The sequence below is a fragment of the Dermacentor albipictus genome, chromosome 2 (assembly GCF_038994185.2).
Source record: "Dermacentor albipictus isolate Rhodes 1998 colony chromosome 2, USDA_Dalb.pri_finalv2, whole genome shotgun sequence".
Lineage (NCBI taxonomy): Eukaryota > Metazoa > Arthropoda > Arachnida > Ixodida > Ixodidae > Dermacentor > Dermacentor albipictus.
In genome coordinates this window covers 197,281,922-197,308,347 of record NC_091822.1, presented here as the reverse complement: position 1 = coordinate 197,308,347, position 26,426 = coordinate 197,281,922, and the positions used below count along the sequence as shown (strand labels likewise).

Below are 26,426 nucleotides of genomic sequence, written 5' to 3'. Positions count from 1 at the left end.
GATTAATTAGACCTACCGAATAATTCAACTAGTTGCGATGGTCCTGCTAGGATCGAATTAACAGAAGTCAACTGTATTGAGAAGACTGAAGTATATGGAGGACAGCAGATAGGCATCAACAATGTTTGCATGTCAGGATGTCCAAGTTCAGTCAAACCAACCTATAACAATAAGCACCTATGGCTCTGCAACCTTTTCTGGTTCTTTGGTAAAAAAATTGGAGGACGCTTAAGCTTCGCCTTCAAGAGTGGAACGCGATAGCGTTCCCGGCGACCCGCCAAAGGGTGTAAGACAATGGGCTACGGCGCAGCGACTATGCGCCCCGCATTGGACGCGGTGAGCGTCGAGCAATGACGACGCATGCCTGAGCCTTAGAAACAGCTCGTTTCTAAGGCAACACCGCATTCACTAGAGGCGCTTTTGTACCGCTTTGAAGCATCGAACTCGTGGCTGAGTGGTAGCGTCTCCGTCTCACACTCCGGAGACCCTGGTTCGATTCCCACCGAGCCCATCTTGCAAGTTGTTTTTTATTCATGAAGTGCCTGCTGGGATTTATCGCTCACGGCCAACGACGCCGACGACACTGGCTTTTCTGCAACACGAGCTCCTTAACGCTGTCGCGTTAATAAACCACTTACAGTGTTCCCATATGGCATTATTGGTTATAACAAATAAATCTGGCTACTGGGTGTCTGTGTCGAAAGGGAAAAAAATCTAAAATTTTGGAAAAGCGTGAGCTGCCGCACCTGCTTGCGCACGGCGCAAATTCATGTCATCACGAGCCTTGGGCGCCTCTTTCTCGTTTGCCTTTCACCCCTCCGACTCATGTTTCGGAGGTGTGCAAGGGAGATGCTCGGAGGCTGGCAATGCAACAAAGCTTGCTGCACACAGGTGGGTGCAGTGGCTCTCATTTCTTGTTTTGCAGTCTACACTCGTTACAACGGACCTGCCTACAACAGACTTTCAGATATAACGGACCATACTTCAGCCTTAGTTTGTTCTATCTATTTTATTACTGCAACAAAGTTCACTTTTATTGCACCATGCTATAGCGGACTATCGGCTACACTGGACGAAATTGGCTGCAATTTTTTTCGAAATCGGGTGTATAACACATACTTTTGCTGTGTCAGCATGGCTGACAGCTGACTTGCGAGGGTCAGCAGACGATCACGGCTCAATATTGCGCGCAAGGCACGGGGGGATGTAGGCAAGAGAGAGGGGGGTTCTACTTTGGCAGCTGCTGCTTACGGCGCGGCCTTCCTACCTTGGAAGTGATCTGCGATGTGGACAAAGTGCACCCACTGCCTGTAGCTTCGTATGCTCTGTGCTTTTGACGCTTAGTTCGTGTTGAAGCGCGAGACAGAACAGAGGTCGAATCGCTCGCTCCTGCTGCCTCACTTATTGTGCTTAATTTGCTATCACAATCGATGCTTCGCCTTTCGGGAGAAACTGAGACCTTTTTGTTTGTTTTTACTTTGGACATTCGTCACTCACTCTTTGCAATAAAGTTGTTAGACATTGCAACGAAAGTTTTGGAAGGGAGGCGTTTCAGATATTATGGACTTCGGATAAAATGGACGTCCTTGTCGGATTATTAGGGTCTGTTGTAACGAGATTCGACTGTATTTATTTTATTACTTGCAAGGTTCATATTGCACGTTGCAGACAAAACTAAACCAGTTCTGCCTGCAAAGTACCTGCAAATGTCTTGGAGAATGAGTGCTGCAACTGCTGCATCCTTTTACATGCCTCAGGCCACTTGTGGAGAGACTTTGTGAACAACTTGAGCCGTCATTGCGCAAGGACATTGGAAAAAAGTTGGAAAGCTTCATGGCTCAGTCGTACTTGGACCACACATCAACCACTGCTGTGGAGTGCACTCTGACTGAGGAACAGCAGACACTGCTGGACGCACTGGACACCACACTGCAGGAGAAGAAGCGAAGGACAATGAGCCACACACCCCTGCAAGGTACAAAATTATGGCATCTTCAATCAGTTGAGACAGCATGCTTAGCGAACAATTGACATAGAAAATTCAGTGAGAAACTTTACCTACTATCATACTTCTTTTAAAGGGCAAGTGTCTAGATTTGTGGCCTTTAAAGTACCACATTTACTCAAATCTAGGCCGGCCCCGATTCTAAGCTGACTCCCGAATGTCCGAAGCCATAAGAAATTAAAAAAACTTGCCTTGAATGTAGGCCGAACAAAAAAGTGAGGACAGCTGTCACAAAATGAAAACGGCATTTATTTAATAATAATACGCCGAGCTTACTCTGTTATCATCGGTGCTAGCCATGTCGCTACAGCCCAGACCACACACACACTTACGGACGCGCCCAAGCTCACGTCCACGCGCCCATGCATGCACAGACAGTGCGGCACTGCTCGCATGCATCGAGACATGGCACGATCTTGGTGAGCAGCTCCTCTCTGTTATCGCGCGCTTGCTTTCCTTATCGCTGCTATCTCGTTGTGGCACCCGCAAAAAGTGTCTCCTGTTGCCCCCTCCAACGATGGATGTTTTTCTTATCAATGCTAAAGTCCACCTGGCTTGAACGTTTGACAATGCCTCGGTGGCTAGCACAACTTTTCATTTGAAAGCGGCACTATAGTGGCATCACCTGTTTACGATAACGCCGTGCCGCACGCCGATACTACACAGGTCAAAATAGCGATGTCGCTTGTGTACTTCAGTTAGCTACTGGCATGGCTAATAGCGGCTGTGATACTGACTTTTCTAGATGAGGCTAGCTATGCACCATATTTATCATGTTAAATTACAACCTGGTATGTTTTTTAAGATCCTCGAATCTAAGCCGATCCTAGAGTTTGGCATATGATTATTTGAAAAAAGCTATTGGCCTAGATTTGAATATATGCAGTACTTTTATAATTGAGGAAAAATATCGTGTTGTTTGCTGATATGGTCGACCAGCACCGGTTTCTGCAAATCATTCTGCGTGCAAACTGGGCATGCAGGATGTCAGAAGTGCTTGGTATGTCTGGCGGCCCTGCATGACCACACTGTCCATGCAGACTGTCTGCAGAGGCAGCCACTCTGAGAGCACTTGCCTACCAATGACAGCTGCCTTGAACTTGTCACCACCTCTGCCATTTACTGACAACGCTCTTTTGTGTGACTTTACGCTCTTTTGTGTGAGATCTAGGCTGCCTTAAAGGGATCCAGCAGCACGTCTTGAATGTGGTAAATAAGCCTGCCTACCCTGTAGACTATGTCATGAGATTCTGGGCTAAATATATTCCTATGCATGAAGCTGGGAGCTTGCTGTTTCACTTTCAAAGTTGCTTGCCCTGTTCTTCAATTGTATAGACCCCAACCATATTGCCATGTTGTAGTGACGGTGAAGAAAGCAGCAAAACTGGCAGTTACGAAACTAGCGTTTTATTGGGCGAACTTGTGCCCTCAAAAACGGGCTACAATTCAAGAACGGCGACAGCAGCGAACACAGTCGGCAAACACATTCGGCGATCATGCAAAATCTGATCTGCGGGTCAAGTGCATCGGTTTTTATACATCAGTCATCGAAGGTTCCAGAGTAATCGCTGGTGCTTGTGCGTCTTCCAGAAAGTTCAACACCATTCGCATTGCGCATACATGAAATCAGATTACACAAAGTTCACTGACACCAGACAGCAAAAAGAACCATTGATAACGTTCGAGAAACTTCCGATACATGCAGGCGCGTCCTGCGCTGTGCGATAACATTCGTTAGACGGTGAAAAGCGGTCACCCGGAAAAGACAAACAAGTACATGCGTCAATATTATTCCATGCTCTTATGCAAGAGGAAACATAAGGCTACTGGGCAGATTATGGGCTTGTTTTTGTGAGGGACCTTCCGCTTCACTATGTGGAGCACCTGGAAGCCTTGGAGAAGGATGTCTGCAAGCTTTGCGTAAAGCAAGCAAGGCTGATGGACATGCGGTTTTCTCGTTCAAGCCAATGCAAAGTATGTGGTGAGATGCTTGTGGTGATCTCGCTGCAGCATTTCTTCTGGATTTCTTGAGCTGAGATGCTGCCGCAGCAACCTTCCCACATTTTTTAAATTGCGCCTTTTGGGGCCACCAAAGCAATGCCTCGGTGGAGCTCTTATGTCACTTGCCGCCCGTGACCCTCCTTTGCAGTTATAGAAGTGCCATTCTTGAATGTTGACAGCCGCAGCTTGTTAACAACACTTAATCGGAGCGCACAGGAAGCAGAGTCAACAATCAAAAGCCGGATGGAGGAAGGTGGTGGGGAGGAGAACTGACCTCCCCGCCATTATAGTTTTCTTGGAACAGCTACGCCATCTTCCATTTTGGTTTTTTTTTTCATGCAACCCTGTTATAACAATTATCAGTTATAACAATGGAATTTTCGTGGCACTTGAATATTGTTATAAGTGGGTACAGCTGTAGTAGGATGCCAATTAGTTAAACTACATGGTTGCTTAATATACTTAACACACACACACACATATATATATTTAATAATTTATTATATAATAATCTATATTTCAATAATAATGCATGACAGTTCAAGTCAGGTGAATCTGTAAGTCATGTTTGTTCACTGTGTTTCTGGACAGCTTAAAAGCACCATTAGTGTTGCAATTAATACACAAAAGTATCTAAGAATGTCAAAAATGTCACACAGATGGTTTGAACAACATCATGGCGCACAACGGGACACATGCAGCACCAGGCACCATGTTTGCCTTGTTTAAGCATATTTCATGTGTGTCTTCATTTCATCGTGTGTTTCATGTCTTTGCATGGCTCACCATTAGTGATGTTTATAAAATTAAACTGACTCACCTGTTTATCCATCTTCATCATTTCTGATGTCATTTCCTTTCCTGACCAGATGCAACAAACACACCTTTGACTGCGAAAAAACGCAAAATTTCTGGGTCTGGCACCAAAGTCCAACGAACCTCATGGAAATCATCACCTGAACTCCAACAGCCAAATCTTCGGAGAAGCACTCAAGCTCAGAATGAAAATGGCTCCATGCGCCAAAGTTCGATTTACCCTGTGGTGGTAGACATACCTGGTGAGTGCAAGGTGTCATGTGAACACCACAGCAAGGCTGGCACAGCTGTAATCACATGCCAAGGGCAAGCATAAAGTGAGGAAGGCCTGGTAGATGACCTCTTTTGAATGTGCCCAGTATTTATTTTATGCAAATGATGGCTTTATTAGCCACTGAATGAAATCATGACTCAAGTCTCAACCTATCCCCCTTGAATTTGCTTGCCTGCAAATGCAGCAGTAATGGTGCTGTCATTCTTGTAACATCTGGCTTCACAATTCTGGCAAAGTCATGCATGCTAGTGTTGGAGAGGCGATATAAATCTAGAAATCAAGCTGACACAGGACTTTGACGAACCAAAAATGCTATGAACATAATTGTGCTTTACTCCTTCCATGCCATGAACAAGATTGGTTCATCCAAGTGGGTCTGGTAAAAACAGTCAAGGACAAGGTCAGGTTGTCTATGGTACTTTTGATTTATTAGCCATGCCATGGACAAACTGGTTTTGCCTCAGTGCTTTGCCGTGCTCCTGGGAGGGGTTTTTATTCTGTTGGAGGAAGGAAAATACGCTGGCAACTGAGGTCTTTAAAAATAGTTGAGCAGTTTTTGGTCACAATTAGGGACAATAGGGTAGCACTGAGGGGGTTAAATAACCTATCACTGTGGACATTGTTGCATTCCATCCAGGAGCCATACTTTATAAGGCTCTGTTTCACTGCATTCTTTGGATCAGCATGGAAAATAATGGCAACACAAAAAAGAAGTACACAGGGCTAGTACTGTCTAACAACTGAAGTTTATTAAGAAAAATGCAAAAAAGAAAGATGCCATCTACATGCACATCTCATTAGGTCACATGGAATAAATTGCCAAGCATTTGCATCTCACAGTCTAACAAAAAGATAGAGAGCTCCGAAACGCAATCATCTCGCATCTTTTTTGTGTGAAAGGCTTCTGCAAGTTCATGAGCTTATTTTTTGTCTTTGTGCTTGACGATGATCTTAGTTTGTGGGGATGTGCGACTCTCGCGTGTCCCCTGATGTTTTTCCTGCATAGCGCGTCTCCTGTACTCCCGCTTCGCCGCGTGGCCTGCGTGACGCCGCGGCGGTCGATGTGGTTGAGGTGCAGTGCAAGAGATGGCGCGAGTGTTGCGCTGCTAATGCCGCCGACAGGCGAGGTTACCTGGGCGCCGAAAGAAAGGCTCTTGCTCTCTTTGGGGTCGGGAAGCAAGCGGGACGGACGTGCCGTGCCGCGCGCCGGCCGATGCTTCGGCGAGACCGTCTCGCGTGGCCGCCTTCGAACGCGCCACGATTCGCGTGACCATACACGCGAACGACCAGGCGTTGGGATCCAGCATGGGGCGAACATATTCGCTTGCTTCCGGTCGCGGTGAGTCGGACTTCTAGATTTGTCGCGCGCCCATCGGCATGTTTTGTGGATAGCAACTCGGATAGCAGGCATTGATCTATGAAAGGTGCAATAAATGCCCTTGTGATTGTTTGCACTACTGTGTTGTCGTTCCTTTGTCCCAAGAGTACGGGAGGAGAACCCCACAAGCTATATCAAAAAAGGCATACACTCACATGCTTTACAGTGTACACTTTCTGCACACTGTAGAGCATGTGATTGTAGGCCTTTGAGACAGTGTATATGGAATACACTGCAGGGTGCAAGATAACAAGGTGGAAATGCACAACAGAAATAGGGAATAGAAAGATCGGTAGTCCAAGGCTCTGCATAGAAGACATTTGTGAGCTGCTGCCTTGCAATTGTCCTGCTTGAACAGTATTACTTTATGTAATAGTGTGCTGGCTATCACTTTCACTGCTTCACACTTTGTGCAAGATACATTCTTTACAAAACAGATGCAAATGAGGATGCTAAAAAAAGTAACATATAACAATAAGTAGTATGTACACTATACATACTAGGGTATAAGACAGCCCTCACTGTACGTGTTACTTCTTTCTGCATCCTCATTAACTTGGTGCTGCAGCTGGCTTACTTAAAGCGAAGCTTTCTTTGTCTCTTCCTTCAACTTTCCCACTGCTGCTGCTGCTGCTGCTGGCTGCTGTCCTGCCGAATAGCTCTTGCCGAAAGCATGGGTCATTTGAAATGTAGTGTTGTCATCATGGCATCGTCATCGCACAATTGTCATTCCTGCTTCCTGCTGGCTAAAGTCTTAGATGATTGGCCAGTACTGGACATAGCGCAAACACTGGATATAGTGATAATTGAGGCAGCAGGTGATGCGCTCAAGTGTGGACGTGAGCTTCAACACCAAAATGTCGTCATTGCCATGCTGGCGTCGTCATTTTATTGCCTTCATGCCGTTGTGACTACATTGTCACCTCTTCGGTGCCTTCACTCTGGCACTGTCATCACATTGTCATTTCATGGTGATCACGTCACCATCTTGCAGCCATTGTCACCATACCATAGTCATCAGTCCGTCTTCGTCATTTAATTGTCATCATTGCATCGTTGTCAACGAATCACTGTCATGTGGGTGTGATGATTCTAACATCGTCATTTTGTTGTAGTCATTCCACTGTCATCATCTTATTGTCCTTATGTCTTGTCATCATGCAGTCGTCATCATTTCATCGTCGTCAATTCGTCGTTGCGATTCCACCTTTGTCATACCATTGTCATCATTTAGTCATCATTTAGTCATCATTTAGTCATGTCATTGTCGTCTGTGATGTAGTTAGGATCGTCACGTTGCAAAGCGTGTGACGCGAGGAAGATGGAGGAGACGGTGCATGATGAGCAAACACACAATTATATTAGATGGCACGTGAACACGAAAAAATATCTTAACCTAGACCCACACATACAAGGTTGTTCGTAAGTAGGAAAAAATGTAGTCTCACGAGGTTGCGGTTAAGTCCGGAGTGTGGTGACACGTAGAGTCCTTGACGTGAAACGCTTGTTCGTCGAGTGATGACCGGCGTGGATTAGCAGACGCAGCAGCACGGGGCAGGAAAAGGTGGACGGCCCACAGCTCCGTAGACGAGAACAGGCCACTCGGTCGCCCGGTCACCCGAACCTCGCGCGTAGAAGCGGGTTCCAAGATGCCGGCAGGCCGACCTGAGGCCTCGTGCAAGGCAACGACCTGAGGCGCTCCTCGTCTCGACGACGGACGCTCGCTCTCCCGAACCTCGCGCGTAGATGCGGGTTCGAGGCTGCAGCAGGCCGTTCCGGGGTCTCGTGCCGTGCAACGACCCGAGGTGTTCCCTGTCCCGAAGACGGACGCTCGGCCAGGTGAACCTCATTAGGAGATGTGGGTTCCGAAGGCCTGGTGGCCCTAGTCGCGCCGGCGTTCCAACGATCTCCGTTGTGCGAGAGACTTTTTACGCGCTGCACGAGCCTCCCTCGTCTTTCTTTTCCTCTTGTTGAGGACAGCCGCAATGTCATCTGCTCTTGCGTTTGGTAGTTTGTGCGCACTTCTTCACAATCACCCCCTACTTAAGAAAGTTCTTTCGTTCAAAGAACTTGAGGGAACTCGATATCTGCTAGTTCACTGTAGCACACCACAAAGCATTACTATTGCACCACAGATCCGAGCACCGCACACTCGGTACGTTTGAGTACACATAAAAAATACCACAGTGCTACAGTTCCGAGCACCGCACACTCGGCATGTAAGAATACACACAAAGATTACTACAACACTAGAGTTTCGAGCACCGCACACTCGGCATAATGACAACATTAAGAAGTCACAACACCACGATATAAGGTGAAAACAATAATCCACTAAACTAACATGCCAGCAAATGTTGTTCGACATTAAAGTTACACCCATTTGAGGTTCGTGCTTTTGAAATACCATGTTTCCGCGGGCACACTCTTTATGTGCTTGGCAACCGGCTCATATAGTCTGTGCCCACATTCTCGCTGCCTTTAATATACTCAACCGAGAAGTCATACTCCATAAGTATGAGGCTCCAACGTAAAACACGGCTGTTGATGTGCTTGGCAGACTTGATGTAAACAAGGGGCTTATGGTCGCTCTGTAATATGAACGTGCGTCCAAACAAGTAGATGTGGAACTTTTGGACGGCCCACGTAAGAGCTAGGGCTTCTCGCTCAACTGTTGAATATGCAATTTCTTGTGGTTGTAGTCGGCGGCTCGCATATGATACTGGGTGCAGAATTCCTTCATGGCGCTGCATAAGTATGGCACCTATACTTGTTGATGATGCGTCGGTGCGGAGTACGAAAGGTTTAGAAAAATCTGGTGCTCTCAATATAGGTGGTGTAGACAGGAGGATCTTGAGTTCATCAAAGGCTTTCTGTTCACGTTCTCCCCAAATTACTTTGTTAGGGCCTCTTTTCTTGGTCAGTTCAGTGAGTGGGTAAGTTACTTCGGAATAATTGGGGACAAAGTCTCTGTAATACCCCGTAAGTCCGAGAAACGAGCGTACTTCTTTTTTCGTCTGTGGACGCTTCGCAGCCTGTATTTTCTCTAGTGTTTCGACCTGTGGTTGCATGACACCGTTTCCAACAAGGTGGCCGAGGAATTTCACTGACCTTTGACTAATTTCACTTTTTGTTGGACGAATTGTCAACCCAGATTCTCTCAGTCGTTGTAGAAATGACTCAAGTGTACCCACGTGTTCGTCCCATGTTTCAGTGGCAATGAGCACGTCATCGAAGTAGTAGTAAATATGTGGTATGTCTGCTACTACTACTTTTCTCATGAGGCGGTTGAAAACAGCTGGTGCGGTTTTAATGCCAAACGGCATGAAGCGGAACTGATATAGGCCTGATGCCGTAGCAAAAGCTGTCATTGGTTTCGACTCTTCATCCATGGGCACTTGCCAGTAACCCTTAGAAAAGTCAAACTTTGAAAAGTACTGCGCGTTTCCCAGTCTCCCAAAGATAATATCCACCCGAGGTATAGGCTCGTTGTCATTTACCAGTATCTTGTTGAGTTGCCTGAAATCAATGCATAAACGCATTGTCCCGTCACTTTTCTTCACGATAACTATAGGTGATTGGTAGGCGGACTCAGATGGTTCTATGATGCCTTGTTGTAACATTTCTCCAATTTCTTTTTGTACCGCTTCTTGGGTAGCAAATGGTATTGGATAGGGCCGCATGTTTACGAGTGTATTCGTGGTAAGTTTCAGCTTACACTGGATGAGGTGTGTCTTGCCGGGAACCTCGGTGAATACATTCTCGTATATGCTCAGTAGACTCGTGACTTGAGCGCGCCAGTCAGGAGAGAGCGATTCCGATAGACTCACGTCGGCCACCGATTCTTTTCCTTGAAATGGTACACATGGTAGATCGTCATTTTCGGTATCATCAGTCTGACAAGCAGTTGACGCTTCCGGTAATGGCGGTGATATAGGTGGCCGTTCCTCATACTTTTTCAGTAGATTTATATGGAACAGTGTCGTCCTGGTCGCAAGGTCAATAACGTAATCGACATCATTTCTCCTCTCAAGTACAGTGAATGGCCCTTTCCACGTAAGAATCAATTTGTTGTTGTCCGAAGGCAGCAGTAGCAAAAACTTCTCTCCAGCAGCTAAATGACGTGGTCTGGCATTCCGGTCGTAGTGTTTCTTCTGTAGAAGTTTTGCTTTTTGAAGCTCCTCCTTGGCCAAACGACAAGTGTCTTCAAGACGCTTCCGTAGCTCAACTACATACCCGTATGAGGTTTTTGCGTCATCATCAATATGATGACCTGTCCATAATTCTTTCAATATCGCCATGGGTCCTCTGACATAACGGCCATACAACAAGTCGAAGGGTGAAAAACCCAGGCTTGACTGAGGGACTTCGCGATAAGCAAAAAGCAAGGGTGCCAAGTAACGGTCCCATTTTTTCGGGCTCTCTTGACACATTCGTCTTATCATTTGTTTAAGGGTGCCGTTGAACCTCTCCACAAGGCCATTTGCCATCGGATGATATGGAGTTGTTGGCAACTGCGTAAAAGAGAGAAGACGGCTCAGTTCCTTCATCAGGCGTGACGAGAATGATGTGCCTCTGTCACTGATTATCTCCTGTGGGACTCCCACACGAGAGAACATCTCTAGAAGTGCCTCAGCTATTTTTTCTGTTTAAATGCTTGGTGGTGCCACAGCGTCAGGATACCACGTTGCCATATCGACCATTGTCAGAACGTACTTGTTCCCTTTCTCTGACATGGGAGTTAACCCTTTCGCTGTCGGACCTTTCTGGCCGTGACGCACCCCCAGTGTCGGGTTGGTTTTAGGGAACGAGCATAACAGGGAATTAACATAGCAATTTATTTTTGATTATAATTGGTATACAAATAACATAGTCAATGCAATATACACTTTTCAGTGTTCTGCAGCTGTTAGTAAACATCATCATCATCATCAGCCTGACTATAAAATCCCTTCAACATCCGAATCTGACGATGCAGAACCCTCTTCCTCGCATGCGACTCTGTCCGAGTTCGAATCCAAGCTCGGCTCGTATTCTGAATCGGAATTGAGCCACCGCTCCAATGAGCAGACGAAGGTCCCGCGCGCTCAGCCATCCGAAAGTAACCGCGCGCAGGGAGGAGGAGGTTGCGCTTTCAGTCGCCCGCACAAGAGAAATGGGACGTTGCGTGAACAAGACAGAGGGAGATGGAAAAAGGCTAAACAAAGTTCGAAGGGCTTTATGTTTACTGCTGCAAGTCGGAAGCGAGGGTGCGGCGAGAGAGCGAAAGCAGCAATTGAGTCACTCTTTTCGGAGAGGAAACGGCACGTGCGCCTGAACTTGACGCGCCGTAGCAGACACACCAACAGAAGAAAAATAAAAACCTTCAAACCAGCGGAGAAGGCAGAACAACCCTTGAACCCATAACCACACGCGCGCGACGCATGATCCAGCGAACGCGGAGCCACCGCGCCACTCAGCAAAGAGAAAGTGGGGAGTGGCAGTCGCACCGTACTCTTCAATACATGGACTTGGACAGGTCGGGGCGAATATACGAACTTGTAGAAGGAGTCAACAGATAGCGTGGCCAATCCAGGAGCGCCAGCTTTGCGCTCAGGCGCGAAATTTTGAACGCGCGATAGAGAACGTACCGGTACGTCAGTGACATGTAGGGGGGGAAGCGCGATGACGTACCCGTACGTCCGTGACAGCGAAAGGGTTAATGGTCCCACAATGTCATTGGCAACTCTCTTAAACGGGGTATCAATGACGGGAGTATTTCCCAATGGTACTCGACCTATTAGATGTTTGGGAAAAGTTTTCTGGCACGTATCGCACGATTTAACAAATCGCTTGATGTCTGATTGGAATCCAGGCCAGTAGAACTCTTCGCTCACACGGTCTGTGGTTCGCTTTATTCCTTGATGTCCGGCAAGAATCCCTTCGTGAGCCATTTTCATCACAAAATGACGAAGGCTTCTGGGTACGACAAGCTGTTCCATTTGTTTCTTTGACCGCAGTGTGTATCTTCGGTAAAGAATTCCCTCCTTTATAAAGAATTGGACGTTGGCAAACCTAGTCTTCATCTCTTTGTCCACTGCTTCAAAGCATTTACGTAGACTGCTGTCCTCCCTTTGCCTGCTTTTCAAGTCGATTGGGCTGATGTCTAGGGGGTTTATAGCTGGTACTGGTAATGAAGGCGGACTTGATCTTCGCTGTCTGGTTGTCGCCGCCACTTCCGACTTGTCCCTGGTTTCACTAGCAGCCGATGATAAAATGTCAGCAGAGATGGATTCATTAGTAGAACCGTTTCCACCTTCTGCTCTAAAGCAATCATCCGCAGCGCTCGGTGTATAAAGTTGTCTTTTCCATTCATTGTCAGGATTGGAGGCATTCCGTACGCCTTTCACATTTCCCAGGACAACATCATATAAGGGATTGTCCATGCATAAAACTCTAGTCTTGCCTGTGAAGAACGGTGACGCAATCTCCACGGTTGCTTCAGGTAGCTTCAACAATCTTCTATCCAGGAGACACACCGAAGAAATTTTTCCTGTCAGCTTACTGTCTGGTACAAGGGACCTCTTGACAATAATAGAGTCACATCCCGTATCTCGCAAGACAGTAGCAGGATGTCCTTCAAGCACACCTTCGGCAGTAGGCATAGACTTTTCATCTTGTTTACGCGTCTGCGTTCTCCCGCATTCCAAACTTCCGGGAACTCGACGCAAGGTCTGTGTCTCTTCGGTTACTGCCTTGGACATGTCTACTTGTTGCATCAAGCACGAAGCCTTCTCAGTACTGTTGGGTTTTTTTTTGGGCAGTCACCTGTCTTATGCCCAGTGCGGCGGCACTTTCCACAGAAAGATGTATTTGTATTTGGACCTTTCGTATTGGTCCAGCAATCAGCAGCTCTGTGACCGCGCTTACCACAAAGAAAGCAGCGTGGTCTTTCCTTTTCTTCTTGTCGCTCAGGAGTTCGAGCTTGACGTGGTGGCTTGCTAGTATCCCTCTCGTTTTTACCTTTGCCAAGGTTAACTAACCCCTGCGCCTCCATGTAATGATCAGTAACTTCCACTAGTTTGTCAATTCCTTGACAATTCCTTTCTCTTAAAAAGACTGCCAGTTTCTCATGACAAGTCATCAGGAACTGTTCTGAGACAATCTTGTCCCGCAGAGCATCGTATGTCCGGTCTGTATTGGCCATTTCTCGCCAGTGATCGAAGTATCCCAATAGACGACCGGCAAACTGTCTACCAGTTTCGGAATTATCGGGTTTCGCCGACCGAAACTTTCTTCGGTAGCCTTCCTCCGTGAACCTGAAGCGTCGCAAAAGCATCTGTTTTAACAAGTGTCGCATAGTCCATGGCATGATCCGGTGCCATTCTGCCGACAACACTTAGAGCTACGCCTGTCAAACAGAGGCTCAGCAATAGGGCCCATTTGTCTTGTGGCCAGCCCTGGCTCGTTGCGACGCGCTCAAATCGTTGAACGTATGCATCCAACTCATCGCGTTCTTCGTTAAATGGTGGGATTAGTTTGTGCGGACTTTGGTAGCTCTCGGTAGCACCTGCGTGCACACTCTCTGTAAGCTGCCCAGTACTCATGCTACCCGCTGTCGCGTCTAACTCCCTCAACTTTAACTTGAGCTCGAGCACTTCCCTTTCAGCTTTTAATCTAGCTAGCGCTTCGGCATCAGCTTCTTTTGCTGCATTGCGTTCAGCCAGACGTGCTTCACGCGCTTCCCTTTCGCGTGCGCGCTCTTCGTCTACCCATTGTTTCAGTGCCGGGCCAGTCAACCCCAGTTCCTTTCCAATTGCCGTAAGCTTGTCTGTCTCCATCCTCACCTGTCAAACACGCATATGCAATGTGCTGCTCTTCTCGATAGTGTAAGAGCGGTCCTGTCGCGGACGCCAGATATGTGATGTAGTTAGGATCGTCACGTTGCAAAGCGTGTGACGCGAGGAAGATGGAGGAGACGATGCATGATGAGCAAACACACAATTATATTAGACGGCACGTGAACACGAAAAAATATCTTAACCTAGACCCACACATACAAGGTTGTTCGTAAGTAGGAAAAAATGTAGTCTCACGAGGTTGCGGTTAAGTCCGGAGTGTGGTGACACGTAGAGTCCTTGACGTGAAACGCTTGTTCGTCGAGTGATGACCGGCGTGGATTAGCAGACGCAGCAGCACGGGGCAGGACAAGGTGGACGGCCCACAGCTCCGTAGACGAGAACAGGCCACTCGGTTGCCCGGTCACCCGAACGTCGCGCGTAGAAGCGGGTCCCAAGATGCCGGCAGGCCGACCTGAGGCCTCGTGCAAGGCAACGACTCGAGGCACTCCTCGTCTCGACGACGGACGCTCGCTCTCCCGAACCTCGCGCGTAGATGCGGGTTCGAGGCTGCAGCAGGCCGTTCCGGGGTCTCGTGCCGTGCAACGACCCGAGGTTTTCCCTGTCCCGAAGACGGACGCTCGGCCAGGTGAACCTCACCAGGAGATGTGGGCTCCGAAGGCCCGGTGGCCCTAGTCGCGCCGGTGTTCCAACGATCTCCGTTGCATGAGAGACTTTTCACGCGCTGCACGAGCCTCCCTCGTCTTTCTTTTCCTCTTGTTGAGGACGGCCGCAATGTCGTCTGCTCTTGCGCTCGGTAGTTTGTGCGCACTTCACATCATCATTCCAGCTCTGTCATTCCCTTCATCCGCACCGTCATCGCCACTGACACTGTGATGGTATCGTGTTGTCATCATACTATCATCATCTCTGGCATTGTCATCCCATGGTCGTCATTCTGTCGTGGTCATCCCATTGTCATAATTGCTTCGTCGTCAATGCACTCGTAGTGATTCCAGTGTCGTCATGCCATTGCCATCTTTGTAATCATGGCCGTTCCACCATCATCGTCGTCATAATGCATGGCATGTGCGTAAGCAAGCACAAATAGTCCGTGCCCAAGATTTTCACTGGGAACGAGTAATGTGGTTCTCATTAAAAGTGTTTCCAACTGGGCTAAATAGTCTACTTGCAAATGGTTGCTAAGAAGGAACAGCATTCACAAACAAAGCTTTGCTTAAACTGATTCCCATAGTGCGTGGAATCTGCAGGTATTTTTTCATAAGGAACCAACCAGCATTGAATGTGGTCTTATAACCAGGTTTCTGTTCTCAGTATAAAAGTGACATTTTAGTAATGCACATATACAGTTATGCATATACATATACCATAATACAACGGAGTCGGTATAATTGGCAATTTGCTTTGTTATATTGAAATCTTGTTATATTGAAATCTAACCTCTATGCAAATAAACAGTCATTCATAACCTTTTCTTACGCGGAATAGACTGCAACATTTTGTGGATCATCAGGCAATCAGAAAAAGCAAACTTGAATAAGAAAACAATTCATTTTGTTGAATTTGAGTCGACAATAAAAGATAGTTTCATGCCATCAACATCTTCAAACCGCCAGTGCAAAGTGAAGCAAGCTGCACTTTTGCATCCACTCCACCTCTGCGGCTGGTAGTGTCGCCCGTAGTGGAAGGATGCTATCCTGAAAAGTGCCAGAAGCGAATGCTTCGTTGCATCTCCGAAACTCAAGATTACGCAACCTCCAGTACTAAATGTGTGGGAAGGCAGCGCACATGATGCCACACCATCTCGGCATTCGCACTCTTTGCACTCGTTGCAGATTACCTCTAAAACGCCATGCGCAGGCTGCTTATGTGCTGAGCTGCAGGTGCACCAACCTGCCCCCCCCCCCCTCCTTTTATGTGCTTGGTCGTGTTGTCGTGAGCTCGCTGCCTCCCCCTTTCCCCTTGCTCTTGCGGGAAGACTGTACTCATCAAGCCACCATCTTTCTCGGCTCACCCTTGCACACTTTCACTCGCACCCAAAGGATACAGTGCATGGGGCCCGGTAGGATCTTGTCGTACATGGACTTTATATGGAATATGATGCTGCCCCATTTCAGCGGTTGCTCTTGGTCACATGGTGCGCACTTTGAGAGGTGCGTTTGCATCCGCATTTAGTGTCTCGGTATCCTTCACAGCTCTGGTGAAATCTCATTGCTTAGAAATCATGTATAAACACACTTAGTTAAATTAGGGTTCTAAATACATGGTGTTCTGTGGACAAGAAGTTATGAAAAGTTAGTGCTTGTTATATCAGGAATTTTGTTGTATTGATGTTTGTTATATCGAGGTTTAACTGTGAAGGCTCCTGCACAAAATGGAACTGATGGTAGATGTGGGGAACCTTCACCTGCATTTTGAGAAAGTGTTCTCAAATATTACAGTATTACTAGGTGCAGTCAGGGCTGTTGACATTAATCTTGTCTTGTTTTTTGTTTTTTCATTTCTTGCTGTGGCTTTTAGTCACTACTTAGGGTGCTTAACTATACAAAAAAAAAAACATTGTCCTTCTTGTTTGCTCTAAGTGCAATAAATTTACAACGTGCTTTATTGTTCGGCAGTGAGAAATGCCTGATAAGTGGCCATCAGATTATATTTTGTGTCTAGTGGATTGCAGGATAGTATTATTTGGGGAGCACTGCCAGAAGCTCATTCACTCATGCCATATTACATCTCTTTTGCCTGTACTGTTATGGTGTTAACACTGCCTCACCCAACGTTACTTGACTACGTTCAGTTTTCAAGCTCTCAGCCTGCTCCAGTTCTGAGATTGCCACGAGGTGGTACCACCGCTCCATCTTTCTCTTCTCAGTGGCTTCGCCCCCTCTGCTTCCTATGCCGCTTTCATCAGGCGCCCCTTCAAGCGTGCGCTGAGGACATGCTATATATGCTCTGCGTTTTATTTTCCAACCAAGTTTTGTAACAAGCTTGATCAAGCGACAGTTGCGACAAAACAGTATGCAACTGCAGGCTCAGGCCTTTGCTGACCAGCCTCCGATGCAGCTTGTACTACTAGATCTGTGCCGTACCTGAGCTGGTGCCACACCTGAGTTCCGTTAGCAGAATTGTATGCTCATTTTTTTTTCTTAATTTATAATATTACATTCCAGCGTGCATGAATACAATAATTTTATAGGCATCAAGTAGTGCCGACAGCAGCACGGTTCACGGATTAGGTGGCACAAGCTAGAACCTTGCGTTACTTCCTATGTCAAGAAACGGTAGTACTACTATTGCAATAATATATACAGGGTGTCCCAGCTAACTTTAGCCAGAGTTTAAAAATATGTGAATGCCACATAGCTAGACGGAACCAAGGTAATGTTGTTTGCCGTCACTTGGAGATACTCAAATAATTGTTTTCATTCTATCTAATTAGATAATTAGTCTTAATTAATTAATTAACTTCTCAAATATTATATTTAGATGAAAAGTGTCAATGAGAAAATTGTAGAGCGACATGAAAAAACTCCTGCTACAGCTTTCTATTGCTCAATACATGCTACATAAAAGTGTTTTTCCAAGTGTGAAAGAAGCCTGCAAATGTATATAAAATTGCCACGCGACTGGCCACTTGAGGCACTTTGCGTGTACTCGTGGGCTTTCACGCTCGGAAAAACTTTTATGTAGCAAGTATTGAGCAACAGGAAGCTGTATTGGGAGCTTTTCATGTTGCTCTACAATTTTCTCATTGACACTTTTCAACTAATTCGCTGACTTCGATGGTTGTTATCATGCACAATTCATGCACAATTAGGTAATCATTAAAGTAATCAACCAGATGTGCACTCTAAACACAACCACTGCTGCCACATGCACTCGTATCGCAGCCCTTGTATGGGCAGCAGCGAGAAAACATGGAGCTGGGCGAGACGGCAGCACTATGAAGGCACAAATCGATGGAGGTTCCGTGCAACTTCGTTCAATTTGAGAACTGAACCTAGTCTAGTAACGTTGGCTTCGCCTTCATGGTGCTACACATCAAAACTTTCTTAAATGCATTTTGCTATATATTCAGTAGATTTATAACTATATACCACCTGCATTGCACTCATTCAGTCTTGTTGTGGATACAAATTGACATATATTACCCTTAGAATGCTTATAGAGAAAATTTCTTCTGTTCATGTTTAAAAAATGCTCCTCAGACACTGTTGGTGTTATTTTTTTCACGTCTTTCTGTCAGGTGATCACAGCCAGATGTCTCCGGTGGTTACTGAAGCCGTGAAGCCACTGAGGAGAAAGTCTGTCTTTGTGTCACCAAAGACACCGCAGTCTTGCATTGCCTCTCGGACACGGCGTAGGTCAACCATATTCAACCAGAGACCTGCAGACATAACGCCTGGCCAGAAAGTGGCAAGCAAGGGTGCCTGCACCACAGGTCGTGAGTTTCCCCCTTCTTTCAAATATGTACCTTAATTGAGACATTGTGTGCTATTCAGAAGTGATGCAGCAGCAACAGCCTGCCATGGCAACTTAGCAGCTATGGTGTTGTGCTGCTAAGCACAAGGTCGTGAGATCAAATCCTTGCCGCCGTGGCCACATTTTGATGGGGGCGAAATGCAAAAACGCCCATATTCCATGCATTAGGGGCCTGTTAAAGGTCCCCTGGTGCTCAGAAATAATCCGGAATCCGTCACTACCCCATGTCTCATAATCAAATCATGGTTTTGGCACGCAAAACCCCAGAATTCAATTCAATTCAGCAGTAACCAACGCACTCTGCAAAATTGATTGCGATGTCTGTTTTGAGTGCTGGCAAGGATGAAGCTCACAAAACCACAGCTAGGAGCATGAACCTGCCTACAGGAAGAGAATTGGAGTGCTGTTATGTCACAACTTTTACACAGTTTTTTCTAAGAATAGTGGACACTATGCACACATCATAGCATGGTTAAGTGCCAAGGGAAGGATGTAAGAGTTAGCAAAAACTGATTCATCAATTATCCGGCTGCTATCCAAGTTCATGGAAATGGAGGAATTATTTTGCTCAACATCCACTGTGCGAAATTTGATGCAGTTTATTACATTTAAAAGAAAAGGGTAAAATTTCTTGATTGTAGAGGGAGAATCGAAAGGCAATATTAGAGAATTGCGGTGATAATTGATGTAGTATAAGCTTCTCTGAATAATGCTACTAATTTGTGTGCAGAACTTTCTCAAAAACCCTGAAAACAATGTAATATTCATACAAGCTGTGGACTGACTGATTATGCTTATCTGCTTAGTCACTCAATGGCCAGAGGTTTCAACTCACTGAACTTTGCGAACCAAAGTTAGCTATTGTGCATCGGCAGCAGCGAGCTTGATAATTATTTGACGCTCGACCCTTCAGCCATCTGCAACTGCACCGATGGCGTGCGCTCTGGCATTCCTTATGCTCTGTATGAGGAATGCCAGGATGTTTGGCCGACGTGACGCTGTGTAGTCCGAAAAAAAAAGAAAGAGGAGCTATCCATGCATCGATGACATTAGAGTGCGCCTATTACTCTGACGAAAGATCTGATCAAGAAACGCCAATGTATGAAAGCCTCTAACCTTACAGCTAGAATAGAACTGGCAGAACTTTTGAAGTTAATCAAGAAGCGTAAGACAGCTGACATAAGGAAGTATAATATGGACAGAATTGAGCATGCTCTCAGGAACGGAGGAAGCCTAAAAGTAGTGAAGAAGAAACTAGGAATTGGCAAGAATGAGATGTGTGCGTTAAGAGACAAAGCTGGCAATGTCATTACTAATATGGATGAGATAGTTCATGTGGCTGAGGAGTTCTGTAGAGATTTATACAGTACCAGTGGCACCCACGACGATAATGGAAGAGAGAATAGTCTAGAGGAATTCAAAATCCCACAGGTAACGCCGGAAGAAGTAAAGAAAGCCTTGGGAGCTATGCAAAGGGGGAAAGCAGCTGGGGAGGATCAGGTAACAGCAGATTTGTTGAAGGATGGTGGGCAGATTGTTCTAGAGAAACTGGTTACCCTGTATATGCAATGCCTTATGACCTCAAGCGTCCCGGAATCTTGGAAGAATGCTAACATAATCCGAATCCATAAGAAAGGGGGCGCCAAAGACTTGAAAAATTATAGACCGGTCAGCTTACTGTCAGTTGCCTACAAAGTATTTACTAAGGTAATCGCAAATAGAATCAGGAACACCTTAGATTTTTGTCAAGCAAAGGACCAGGCAGGATTCCGAAGGCTACTCAACAATAAACCATATTCATACTATCAATCAGGTGGTGGAGAAATGTGCGGAATATAACCAAACCTTATATATAGATTTCATTGATTACAAGAAAGCATTTCTGTCAAAACCTCAGCAGTCATGGAGGCATTACGGAATGAGGGTGTAGACGAGCCGTATGTAAATATACTGAAAGATATCTGTAGCGGCTCCACAGCCACCGGAGTCCTCCATAAAGAAAGCAACAAAATCCGAATAAAGAAAGGCGTCAGGCAGGAAGATAAGATCTCTCCAATGCTATTCACAGCGTGTTTACAGAAGGTATTCAGAGACCTGGATTGGGAAGAATTGGGGATAAAAGTTAATGGAGAATACCTTAGTAACTTGCGATTCGCTGATGATATTGCCTTGCTTAGTAACTCAGGGGACCAATTGCAATGCATGCTAACTGACCTGGAGAGGCAAAGCAGAAGATTGGGTCTAAAAATTAATCTGCAGAAAAATAAAGTAATGTTTAACAGTCTTGGAAGAGAACAGCAATTTACAATAGATAGCGAGGCACTGGAAGTGGTAAGGGAATACATCTACTTAGGGCAGGTAGTGACGGCGGATCCGGATCATGAGACGGAAATAATCAGAAGAATAAGAATGGGCTGGGGTGCGTTTGGCAGGCATTCTCAGATCATGAACAGCAGGTTGCCATTATCCCTCAAGCGAAAAGTGTATAATAGCTGTGTCTTACCAGTACTCACCTACGGGGCAGAAACCTGGAGGCTTACGAAAAGGGTTCTACTTAAATTGAGGACGACGCAACAAACTATGTAAAGAAGAATGATGGGTGTAACGTTAAGGGATAAGAAAAGAGCAGATTGGGCGAGGGAACAAACGCAAGTTAATGATATCTTAGTTGAAATCAAGAAAAAGAAATGGGCATGGGCAGGACATGTAATGAGGAGGGAAGATAACCGATGGTCATTAAGGTTTACGGACTGGATTCCAAGGGAAGAGAAGCGTAGTAGGGGGCGGCAGAAAGTTAGGTGGGCGGATGAGATTAAGAAGTTTGCAGGGACGACATGGCCACAATTAGTACATGACCGGGGTTGTTGAAGTATGGAAGATGCCTTTGCCCTGCAGTGGGCGTAACCAGGCTGATGATGATGATTACTCTGGCTGCGTCGTGTTGCTGGAGTATAGAAATTAGTTGTTCACCACTGTGATGTCGCCGAGTCTGGCGTGCGCGTGTGTTGCGCTGGAGTATAGCTTGCCCTTAACAGCAGAAATTCAAGCATTTTTCCCCCTTTCATCCTTCATTATTCAGGGAGCTCAACCACAATATGACTGTAATATGCAGGAAAGCCAGCCTTCCAATGGCTGTGGGAAAATACAAACAGGTGTTAGTGGCAGGGCAATGTGTCTGCTAGGAAGCAAGAGTGAAATTAACTTTGGTGGTTCTGTGACATGCATTTGCATATAATTTAAGTGCTATACTACACAATAGTAGTCTTCAGAACGTTCTTGAAAGCACACTTGGATAATTTTTCTTGTTTTATTTAGTTTCGCAAATGACCTGGTGCACACGCCTGACCTGTCATGCTATGTCTTGTTGAAATACATTTCACGAAGCACGCCCGCATGGGCTCTGTAGATTTCTTGGGCAGTGCCATGAGAGTGCAGGTTATGTTCTGCTGAAATGTTCCATTTTAAACCCTCATCTATGGGTCTCATTATAATCATGATAACATGTGTGCTTGTATGTGTGGATGGGTTGTCAAAGGTCCCCCATTGCAGTGTGCTTCTGGAAATATGCTAGTACTTTACAATGCCACAGTCATCATGGTTTTTCATGCTGCACTCACCTCAACTCCAATCCTTTAAGCAGATGAATTTCACTTGTGTGCTGCAGGTAAGAAACCCTCGGCACTAGGACCCATGGCGACTCCCAAAAGAGCACGACTTGCACACATCAAGAATGTGCTGAAGCTGCTCAACTCGGCTTCCGAGAAGAAACTCCAGACACTGGCAACAGTTGGTCCCAAGAGGGCACGAGTAAGCAGACCCTGCATCTCTTTTTTGACATCACACACAGGCTGTGTGGCAACCTTCATATTTGAGCTGACAAATTTCTTTGTATTTACCTCTCAATTTTCAATGTTAGTTTTACATGGATATTGGATTTCTCATGTCACTTTGTGCAACGCTCTGTGGATTGGCATACCATTTAGCTTATAGTATGTTACTCACTCTGTAGAACCAGTGTAAGGATGGCATTTCTGCTTGTAAAAAAAACAGGGTGTTGACATTAGTTTTCACTTTACATAGTCGACATCCTAGCTGCAGTTCAACATTGTTCTTTTTCATACAAATCCGGCAGATGTTTGACTTTAGTTCAACATAATCTTTGCTTCTTGTTTTCAATTTGATATTTGTGAACAGGAGACCTACAGTGATTACTACGGACCCTCTTAAACCTTTTAAAAGACTTCTGGTGGTTTTAAAGCACAGTTTGAGAAAGTGTGGTTTACTAGCATCTTGTTGTATTTAGCAGGCATCAGTGGGAAAATCCTGCAGGCAGCACGTGATGTTTACGCATGCATTCATTGCACAATCAGTGCCGAAAATGCATCCAACTGGCTATTTGCTTTTAAGTCGAACAACTTTTGCCAATCTTTAGTGAACTTTCAGCTGCTTGAAATTGTCCCTTTTCTGAATTTTTTTTTTTTTCATGTGCTGTATCCCGTGTTTAAAAAAGAATGGCCTGCTTTCGCTGTCTTTTGTTACAGATGCTCTACTTGCACAGGACCCTGCGTGGCCAGTTTGAGACCTTTGAGGACCTTAAAAAGGTTGAAGGTCTTGGAGGAGACAATTTCTTCAAAGCTTTCATGTCTGCAAACATTTTGACAGAATAACCAGAAAGCCTTTACAAGTACATTTCTTGTCTACATAGTCGTGTTGTGTACATGAATGTCAACTTGATATTTAATTGCTGTTCAAAAGTCATGGAACGATAGTTCAGAAACTTGGATATCTTAGCTCTGCACTTCTACCATTAGCACACATTGGTAATGGGTAAAGTACATTTTTTTTGGCCCATGTATACTGGCATGCAGATGCACTAGTGGAATTGATTCGGTCAGTTCATTATTTATTTTTTATTTTGTTTTGGCACTCACGCCCATTGCTTTCCGCATAGTTGTACTTGTACGCTCTTCAGGATGTCAGAATTCATTATTTTTCAGCATGCCAATAGATCAACCAAAGGCCACTTTTATATGTGCGTTCTTGCTTTATCTGTTTTGTAGCTTTGTTTTTATGTTTTATATCATATTTTTAATGACTTACAACTTTCAATGTTGGTTTTTTATATGTGCTTTGGTGTGTCCATACTGGCTGCATTTACATGACCAAACAATGGACCATATTGTGAAAATAAAATGCTAACGGTGCCATCGAAGTGTCACTGGTACCATCGAAGTGCAACTAGCTGAATAAAATAGCTTTAGATTAGGGCACCCAAGTGTTAACGAGGATGCAGTGCAAGTACAAAGGGCCCACAATGGAGTTTGCGTCCCACCCAATGCTTGGGCACCCTATTCTATAGCTCGTCTAATATTTTATGCTGGTCCAGGTAGACATAATACTGCAGGTTGATTTGAATATTATGCAGCACAGGCTCTTAGTGCCACAGCATTTGTGTTTCATTTGTATTCCAAGCTTGACCTGGAAAAGTAGTCCAGGACGCACAGGAACAGCACCCTATTCCTAGTGGCCCAAGCGTATAACCCCCTGGCAAAGGACGCTGTAATGTCTGCATACTGAAAGTATCAGACACAATCTTAGCCAGAATAATAGTGCCATGCAACATCTTTTTATTATCTTTTACTTATTTTTTATTTTGCATTTTGAGATGCACAGTAAAGATATCTACAGCAGTCCCTGGGAATGTGGCTAAAGCAATAGTTGGCCTGAGTGAGCCACAACACCCCACCAGTGTTTCTGGTATTGATGAAGGGCATCTTTTCTTTAATGCACCTTCCATTATTAGGGATTGATAACACAAAATACTTCATCTGTCATTCCCTCGCGTCCTTTTCATTGTTCCCACAGCACTCACAGCTGCTTGCTAACATACCTGCCGAATTCCGCCCATCGTTGCACGAGGCTATTGTGTTGACATGACCTCAAGATGTGTGGTGCAACTGTCTGCCCATTTTAGAGGCCAAATGGTGCCACCACCCTATCAATGAGAATTCTTCACCTCTGCTTTTGCCTAAGGCACTGCTCCATCATGACATCATAAAAAAAAATTGTACCTACACCTACTGTGTTCATTCTTGTACTAAAGTAAGATGAGAAAGTTCCACAGCTTTGAGAGGTTGAAGCGCAGGCAGCCTTTCTAGCGATGCTGCAAGCTCCTAGCTGCATGTACAGGAGTAACACAAGGGTCGTTCAATAAAGATTTCCCCTGACACACTTCACTTAGGCGTGCAAATTTCACACAGCGCTAGACGTTCATCTCTATAGGTCAGAAAAGAAGTATTCAGCTTTTTTTAAGGAGATTTTAGTTTTACAGGACTGAAGACTAAGGAGGGTGGCACATGGAGCCAGTGAAGCAAAGGGCAGCTATCAAGTACCTCTTCCTCAAATGCAACACACTTTGAACAAAATTTTCAAGAAATGACATCGGTGTATGGGACAAATTCTTCATCAAATCTAGATGGAACAAAGTTGAATCGGCATCAATTCCCAGTTGACTTCATTCAGCCATTGATGGGGATACTGTCACATAAATGGCAGCCACAATATCAAAACATTGCCACATGACAATCCAAGAACTGCGTAGCTGAAAAAGTCCAGAGGGTCTGTATAAAATATTATTCTGAAGCATCTGGCTGTGTGTAAGGTGTCGGTGCATTGATTTCCTTGCTCGACTTCCATTTTCACACGGAGAGCCAAATTACTTATGTAGCCGTCAACATTTGACTACTAAGATTACATTTTTTTTTTTGCAAAATTGATTGCACAGGATAAAATATCAGTTCAATATTATGGCCCAGAAACAAAATCTGTATCTATACAATTAAAGCACTACAACTCACCGTAGCCCTGAAAGATGTGTGCAAACCTCTGCTAGCAAGCTGATGCTGACAGTTTTTTGAGATTGACAAGAAATGGTGACAATATATTTTCTGCCATAAAGGTGCCACCATAATGGGGCTGTATTATGCTAACATGCTGACAAAATTAAGGAAAGCCATCGAAATCGGCAAGCGTGGCATGCTTTCAAAAGCCGTCCTGCTCTTGCAAAACATTTATCCCGTTCACAACTCGCATGTTGCACAAATGAAAGCAAGCTCCTGTGGATGTGGAATTCTTCTCCATATCCCATACTCTCCAAACTTTGTGCTCTCGGATTTCCACCTCTTTCTATCTATTACGGTATTGATGCGAAAGCGTTAAATGGCCCATTGAGTGAAAAAGGTGGTGTCTGTCGTCTGTAGCAGCAAAACAGCGCCTACACTCACATTGCCATTAGCTATGTCGCCACGTCACGAGCTGCACCTCTGTGGAGCAGAGCGGGCGAAAGGGGACATGACACCTGAGGCTGCAGTAGTGCACCAGGTGTTGTGTGAAAAGAGAGGGCATCACCGTGACGGCACGTCACCCTTACTGTTGACACGAGTGCTCCTCGACGGAGCAGAGCCAATGCCTCGTAGATAGCAGGCCTGTGCACTCTGCTTTATGACCTAGGGCTACTTGGACCAAAATTTCCACTATCAAGCCTGGGGTGACAACAGCGGTGGCGTCAGAATCATACCGATTTACTCTGCAACATCTCCATTAGATTCTATGGCAGTCGGGCAAGGTAGAATGCCG

At 45.5% G+C, this 26,426-nt stretch overlaps 1 protein-coding gene across 2 annotated transcripts in view; it reads left to right on the top strand.

The window, feature by feature from the left end:
* LOC135898573 (kinesin-like protein KIF17) overlaps nt 1-23,998 on the top strand; it is a 75,316-nt gene extending 51,318 nt beyond the window's left edge. Inside the window, exons 9-13 of one of the 2 annotated variants that reach the window (XM_070534604.1) lie at nt 1,758-1,975; nt 4,876-5,064; nt 18,556-18,750; nt 22,456-22,598; nt 23,333-23,998. In XM_070534604.1, coding sequence (XP_070390705.1) covers nt 1,758-1,975; nt 4,876-5,064; nt 18,556-18,750; nt 22,456-22,598; nt 23,333-23,458 — 871 coding nt within the window. In that variant the 3' untranslated portion in view covers nt 23,459-23,998. Of the gene's footprint in view, nt 1-1,757; nt 1,976-4,875; nt 5,065-18,555; nt 18,754-22,455; nt 22,599-23,332 lie in introns of both variants that reach the window. The other variant, XM_065427619.1, reaches the window with a different exon arrangement.
* The last annotated feature ends 2,428 nt before the right edge of the window (nt 23,999-26,426 follow it).